This window comes from Nerophis lumbriciformis, linkage group LG25, assembly GCF_033978685.3.
Source record: "Nerophis lumbriciformis linkage group LG25, RoL_Nlum_v2.1, whole genome shotgun sequence".
Lineage (NCBI taxonomy): Eukaryota > Metazoa > Chordata > Actinopteri > Syngnathiformes > Syngnathidae > Nerophis > Nerophis lumbriciformis.
The window spans coordinates 13,555,001-13,563,046 of record NC_084572.2 but is presented as its reverse complement, the minus strand read 5'-3'; the positions used below and the strand labels follow the sequence as shown (position 1 = coordinate 13,563,046).

At 42.6% G+C, this 8,046-nt stretch overlaps 1 protein-coding gene across 11 annotated transcripts in view; it reads right to left on the bottom strand.

The window, feature by feature from the left end:
- Window positions 1-3,852: 3,852 nt before the first annotated feature.
- The window catches only part of LOC133621616 (GTPase IMAP family member 8), a 39,523-nt gene continuing 35,329 nt past the window's right edge, over window positions 3,853-8,046 (bottom strand). For 7 of the 11 annotated variants that reach the window (XM_061983800.1, XM_061983799.1, XM_061983803.1 and 4 more), the window contains one exon: window positions 3,853-6,088. In XM_061983800.1, coding sequence (XP_061839784.1) covers window positions 4,622-6,088 — 1,467 coding nt within the window. In that variant the 3' untranslated portion in view covers window positions 3,853-4,621. The remainder of the gene's footprint in view (window positions 6,089-8,046) is intronic. The other 4 variants (XM_061983806.1, XM_061983805.1, XM_061983804.2 and 1 more) reach the window with 3 other exon arrangements.

The following is an 8,046-nucleotide window of genomic DNA, read 5'->3' as shown; positions in this document are numbered from 1 at the left end:
GCGTTTTTGGGTCTGGCATTCTGCATCTTCCTTTTCATAATACCCCACAGATTTTCTATGGGGCTAAGGTCAGGGGAGTTGGCGGGCCAATTTAGAACAGAAATACCATGGTCTGTAAACCAGGCACGGGTAGATTTTGCGCTGTGTGCAGGCGCCAAGTCCTGTTGGAACTTGAAATCTCCATCTCCATAGAGCAGGTCAGCAGCAGGAAGCATGAAGTGCTCTAAAACTTGCTGGTAGACGGCTGCGTTGACCCTGGATCTCAGGAAACAGAGTGGACCGACACCAGCAGATGACATGGCACCCCAAACCATCACCCAACCATGCAAATTTTGCATTTCCTTTGGAAATCGAGGTCCCAGAGTCTGGAGGAAGACAGGAGAGGCACAGGATCCACGTTGCCTGAAGTCTAGTGTAAAGTTTCCACCATCAGTGATGGTTTGGGGTGCCATGTCATCTGCTGGTGTCGGTCCACTCTGTTTCCTGAGATCCAGGGTCAACGCAGCCGTCTACCAGCAAGTTTTAGAGCACTTCATGCTTCCTGCTGCTGACCTGCTCTATGGAGATGGAGATTTCAAGTTCCAACAGGACTTGGCGCCTGCACACAGCGCAAAATCTACCCGTGCCTGGTTTACGGACCATGGTATTTCTGTTCTAAATTGGCCCGCCAACTCCCCTGACCTTAGCCCCATAGAAAATCTGTGGGGTATTGTGAAAAGGAAGATGCAGAATGCCAGACCCAAAAACGCAGAAGAGTTGAAGGCCACTATCAGAGCAACCTGGGCTCTCATAACACCTGAGCAGTGCCAGAAACTCATCGACTCCATGCCACGCCGCATTAACGCAGTAATTGAGGCAAAAGGAGCTCCAACCAAGTATTGAGTATTGTACATGCTCATATTTTTCATTTTCATACTTTTCAGTTGGCCAACATTTCTAAAAATCCCTTTTTTGTATTAGCCTTAAGTAATATTCTAATTTTGTGACACACAGAATTTTGGATTTTCATTTGTTGCCACGTCAAATCATCAAAATTAAATAAAATAAACATTTGAATGCATCAGTCTGTGTGCAATGAATAAATATAATGTACAAGTTACACCTTTTGAATGCAATTACTGAAATAAATCAAGTTTTTCAAAATATTCTAATTTACTGGCTTTTACCTGTATGTGTGTCCAAGTTAAAGGGAATGGAAGGCTGTCCTCTTCTAATGGATTTATTACAATCTTTGCAAGCTGGTCTATTACCGCACACAAACTACTATCAGAAATGCAGCCAATATTACATACAGATAATGTGTGATGAGACATGCAAATATAAATTAAATAGACAGAGGACATAAGTAAAGGAAGTTAAATGAGCTCAAACGAGGCGTAATGATGCAATATGTACATACAGCTAGCCTAAATAGCATGTTAGCATTGATTAGCTTGCCGTCATGCACTGGCCAAATATGCCTGATTGGCGATCCACACAAGTCAATAACGTCAACAAAACTCACCTTTCATCATAAAACGTTTGGTGGACAAAATGAGACAAATAAGGAGCATGTCTTTCTGTGGCAGGAGAGAGTTGTTTACCATGAATTGATTAACGTGGACCCCGACTTAAACAAGTTGAAAAACTTATTCGGGTGTTACCATTTAGTGGTCAATTGTACGGAATATATACTGAACTGTGCAATCTACTAATACAAGTTTCAATCAATCAATCAATTGTACATGTAAACAAACTACGGTGAGTTCAAGGACCGACTAAATTAGTAGGACAAAACGGCGCTCACCGAATACTCTCATCAGTGAAACATGTTTGATATAAAGGTTTGTGTCATGTTTGTCCTACAGAAAACATATCAAGACAATAAATATATGTTTTCCCCTCAATTGTTTCCACTATCATACATTCTTGAAAAAGATCCAGGGAGCCAATAGGGCGGCGCTAAAGAGTCCTGTGCAGCGAGCATGTCTTCCAAAGCAATTTGACCATAACTACAAATGTCATTTACGATCATGGGATTTTTCAGTTTCACATGACTAAAACACATCCACCGGGGAAAAAGTCATACATTTTCCCTCCTTTAATTCCTGAGAAAACAGATTATACATGCTCAAATACCTTTATGGTGCTTCCCTGGCAGTGATGACAGGTTAACATGAGTGGCCATAAACTGCGAATGAAGGAAACAAAGCCAGATGTTACAGTTTGCTTACAGTATGTTGTGACAATGGCAGCCATGGGGAAAAGGCCATTATTGTCATCCTACTGTGCTTTTCAATGTTATTTTAATGATCAAGTATGTGTGTGTGTGCGTGTGAGTGTGAGTGTGTGTGTGTGTGTAATGGTGGTTGACATCTAACAAGGATTTATGTAACCACAGCAACTGTAGATATGTGGTAATATATGAAGAAGATGGATGTAGGATGTGGTTCAAGATGGGATTCGATGTGTTGGGTAGGACTTGTGTGTGTGCGTGTGCGTGTGTAAGTACAGGCGCTGTTGTTGTTACAGTTGCTGCCGATAGCCAATGAGCTTCCTGGATGGAAGGGTTGCGGGGTGGCTTTATTATGTACTTTCTGTATGTAAAGGTGGTTGGACGTTTCGGGTGGCAACTGCATGGAAGACAGAAAACGGTCCCAGGATGTTTCTAGGAACTCCTGTGCACCCACTTTCTGAACCACATGACAGGAAGCTTTCACAATTACTTGTCACACACACACACACAGACACACACACCCTAATACCGCAGTGAGAATTACTGACTCCGGATATATAATAAAAACAACTTGTCATCAAAATAGGGTTGCAGCATAAATCGGAGTAATTATGTATAAATAAAGCCATTGACTAGTGGATACTATGAGATACACTTGTTTGAAGGAAATATTGTTAGGTATTTTAATATATGAAATGGCGGTCTATAAAACATAAGAGGGGTTACAGTAAGAGTAATGGGTTGTTTACCTTTTTGGACTAATTTGAAGAGGCCTTGCAGGGCGAAGCTTGCCAGTCTGGCTCTTTCAGATAAGACCTCCAGGGCCCCCAACCTGCACACAAAAAATAGCAGCTAAACGGACAATGTGAAAAAATATCTGAAATATTGTTAAATGGTGCAAGTGTAATAGTTAATAATTACCAACATGAGATTGGGTATACATGGGGTTCACTTTCTTGGCTTCTCTCGCTAGTAATTTGGCGGTTGTTGGCGTGACCCCAGGATGCAGAGTCAAGGTCAAAGAATTTAAATCATTAAGGCAAAGAGCAAAAAAAAAATAGGCAAGGCATTTGGCGGCAATAGCAAACAGGTGTGCTTGTAGGAAACTAAATAGATAGTTGAAGGTGCAGCAAAACAAGGAGTCAAACAGGAAGTAGAACCAAAATAAGAGCGCCAGGACAAGAAATGGTACAGACCACAGGGGAATAAAGTTCACATTGTCATGTGGAATCATGCCAGTTATTAATGAGATCCACCACCTTGTGTAAAATCATTAAGAAAAACATGAATAAAGTTTGAAAAAGTTGCAGCAATTGTGTCGCAGTATTAACATTGTAAAACAGTGCGAGTGCCAACTTTACTTCAAAAGGCGAATAAACATCAGCAAGATCTTAGGGCCATGCAGCAACATGAAAGCTTTAGTCTGCTTAAGGAGCAAGTCAATCACCAATGACAAACAGAAACACAATAATAAACAAAAGAACAAACTGATCATGTAAGGCAGTCACATTCTTTTTGCAATAGGACACTTAAAGGAACCATTTTTTTTTACAGTGCTTGCATAACAAAGCTATTTTCCCCTGTAAAATTAAACAAAAGGAAAAGACCAAACACAAACGTCCACCGGAGTGGACGCTGGTTCTCTTGAGGACAAACGCCTGGCACAGTGCAGTTTAGGAAAATAATCAACAGCATTCTGAACTTTCTAACTTGTCATGTGACATTCTTACCTACACAGGTGACCTGGAAGTGTAAGACACTTATATTTTATAAAACCAATTACAATAACAGAAAAACAATATCACAAAAGGTCAAACATGTGACAACTTCTATACTTGATGTTCTTTTATTTCAATTGCATGCAAGCGCGTTAGACAAACATTTAGTACAACAGGAGTAGTCAACAAGCAGATAAAAGGAACTGGTGTCAAACGTAAATATGTACAATCTAGTTATTTGTTTGAGATGTGAGCAATCGAGCAAATATTGGAATAATTAAAGATATTATAAGGTAATTCATGTCATTTGACAAAAAGGCACAATAGATGATGAATAATGTACAGCAGGGCTGTTCAACCGGGGGCCACATCTTCAGAAAGTAAAGAACCAGGAGTTCTCCCTTCACAATTATTCTTATCTTGAGACCCAGCGTCCTCTGCAGTGGACGTTTGTTCGACATTTCAGGAAAAAAATGCCTTGTTATGCAAAATACAAGTGTCCACTGCAGTGGACGCTGACCTTTCAGAGGTTAAAGTAAAACTGGCAAAGTGTTTACATTGGTCCGAGTTCCTCGATACAACAGAATTTTAGGAATTTGCTGCAAAATGTTGAAGTCTCTGAAGTTTTGAACTGAAGTGGGTTTGGTGTCATTCCCACGCCAGGTTTGAATAGCCCTGCTGGGCAAGATCACTCTGCCTTCATCGCTTTCTGTCCTTGTTTCACCAGCGAATCCACGGTGTCGTTCACCCGTCTCTCAACATTGCTCGCAACCTTTTCTGGCGTGCTTTTCCTGGCAAACTTTCGTCTCCCAACTTCGGTTGCGGCAGAGCCGACGACGGCCCCTACGGCCCCGCCGATGGCCCCTCCTAAGAACACGCCCAGCGCCAAACCTAGCAAAGCGCCAGCGATGACGAGTTTGGGAATATTTTTGACGTTGGTCGTCATTTTCTCCCACAGAGAACTCTCTGTGACCATTTTGGCGCCTGCTTTGGCCCCCGAGCCTACCTTCCCCCACACTGGACTCTGGGCCACCTTCTTTGCGCCGGCGCCGAGTCCAGCTCCAAGTCTAACGGAGCCACCGGCCACCAGTTTGGCGCCAGACTTGGCCCCGGATCCAACCTTTCCCCACACAGGACTCTGCGCCACACTCTTAGCGCCGCTGCCGATGCCAGACCCGACGGAGCCCACTTTCCCCCACACGGAACTGGATGCTGCTGCCTTTGCTCCAGACCCAACTGCTGCCTTTGCTCCAGACCCGACTGCTGCGGAGCTGTCTCCGAGTTGCTTGGAGACGTGTCCAGCTTGAGCTCCCACCGTCCCCCACATGGAACTGTCCCCCACCGCCTTCTGGGTGCTCTGTGCTCCGCTCCCCACTGAGCTCATCACCTTCTTTGCTCCGTCGCTGACCCACACAGAGCTGTCTGACAACAGCTTGGGCAGCATCTTTGCGTTGGACTGCACTTTCTCCATCACCGACTGGAGCATTGAGGGAGAAACGTCGGCCATCGTGATGGACGGGACGCTGTCAATAGTCATGGTGCTGACGCTTAACTCCGCCTCGGTCCGCGTTTTCTCAATCTCTTCCTCTCTGACTTCCTCCTCGGTCACAGTCTGCATGTAAGGGTAGAGAGAACGCCGTTCAGCTCGAAAGTTCTCATCCTCCATGTTCTTCCTATTCTCCCTGGCGATTTCGGCCTGTTTCTCTCTCACTCTAATCTCAGCCTCCTGGAAAACGGGGCAGGAGTAACACTGCCCCCCGGCCTCCGCCGTTATCTGCTCCACCTTCTCCAGAAGCTCCACCACATTCCCGCCGTGTCGCTCCATCACGTGGAAGCGGTCCCCGCATTTCTCCACCAGCTTTAACAAATCCTCCCGCTGGTCAGCGATGTACGCTTCGACGCTGCCGCCACCCTTCAGGCGGTCCGCGTACGTGAAGAGGACCAGAGTGTGCTTCTCCACGGCGTCTCGGCCAAACACGGCCTCCAGGGCACTGAGGGCTTGCAGCTCCGTCTTTGACGGCTGGTCTGTCGGGACGCAGAGGAGGAAGGCATGGGGTCCCGGGCTGGCCAGGGCGACACAGGAGGAGATCTGAGCTCGCACCTCATCCGGGGTACGCTCGGTGTGGAACCAGTCTGGGGTGTCCACTACTGCCACCTACAGGGAGACAGGACATGGAGCAAGAAAGTCAATACACGTAAACATAGGGCTTTCCATCCATGTTCTTTACCACCTATACCAGGGGAGGGGTTGCGCAATACCGACGATACACAATATACTATAAATGATATATATTTAGCAGATGATAAATCGTGATAATGTATGTTGATGACTGATTCTAAATGTGTCCCGCTAATGTGGCTTTTTCGCTAGCGGCTAACGTCCCTCCACTTCTAAGTCAGCAATCCTCGTCCTTATGGCGGCAATTAAACTAAGTTTCTTACTAGTAACATTATCACTGGAGGACGAGGAATAGCTAAACATAGCAAACCACAAGTGACAGCTCTTGAATGTGGGCGGAGCGATACAAATATCGACAGTAATTGTACCATTTATAGTAACAGTATATGGTCGACATTACAGTGTTAGATCGATATATTTATATCAAAAAGTATTTTGTTATTGTTTACAAACAGACAATAAAACCGTGGACACAGGAAGACTTTAAGTGCAAAAACCAAATGATTTAAATCACAGCTGGTGGTAAAAAATAATTTCAATATTTAATTGATATTGTTACACAGCAATCCTGCGTTTTGTCTGATTATAATTTTGATAAAAAGATTTAGTCATTTAATGATGTTGAACATTTTAAGTATCAGATTCAGCATTGGTATGACCGATACTGCCCCTGTAACTACTTGGATTGATATCAAGATTTGTACTGTCAGCCAAAACGTATGAAAAGTATCAAAACAAGAGAAGAATAAGTGCTTATCATATTTTAACAGACGTGTATCTAGAACTATGTGACAACAGAAAGTAACAAGGTATTGATAGTAAATTATTAAGTAGATTACTAATTATTTTGATAAAATAATAAAACATAATGACGAAATTTGTTACCACGTACATCAACAACTTAGTTAGAAACCTTTGTAGCTTGTTTTGTAATGTTTTCTATTATCATTTATATATCAAATAATATATTGTGACATATATTGTTATCACAATAGACTGCAATATATATGGCGATATAGATTTTAAGCCGAATCGCCCATCTCTGTGCCAGTGTTGTCCAAACCATTTCCACTGAGGGCCGCAAACTGAAAAAAATCTAAGGATTTTGATATAATTATATATAGTTTTTTGTTTTGTTTTTTTATTTTTTTAAAAACTGCCTGCATGTCAGCTTTGGGTTATTTTTCTCATTAAATCACAGCCTGTTTGCTCTTTTATTTTGTAATAGTAAAATAGTAAAGTAACAGAAAAGATCCCAACTTACCTACACACCAATTCAGCCTTTAATTAACATAGTGTTTCCTCAAATAATGGTCGAGGGCTTTTATTCACTTAACTGCAGAGAGTACTAGGCATTGGGGGAAAAAAAAAGGGCAGCATTTAAAAGAGGCCTTTAATCAGTCCCTACTACAGATTCACCGTTTTTTTGTGTTTGTCTTGTCCTGTAACGCCTGATTTCCAGCAAGCTTTTTTTTTTAAAAGTAGCAGCAAAAGTTGTGATGGTTTGAGGCTTATTTTTTTCCCCGACAACATCGCATCAGTTCAGGATTTTATGAATTTGTGATCAATGTCTGAAGTTTTCTTTGTAACCTCGACCCCAAAAGACCACAAGGATTCAACAAAAGCATAAGTGAAGCGTTTTTTCTCGGGAGACCCAAAGTGCTTTACATGGTCAAACTCATTATATACAAGCTAGATTTAAACCACAATAAATATCACAAAACCTGACTTACAAATAGATATCAGATGACAGTAAAAATAAAAGTCAAATTACTATAGTATAAAAAAACAATCACCACCAAAAGCTCCCTTTCCTCCACTGTCCACTCTACCGTCCACACAGATACTCTCCTAGGAGTGTACCAATACTTTTTCACTTCCGACTAGATACTGATATTAAAACCTTGAGTATTGGCCAATATGATATAAGCAGG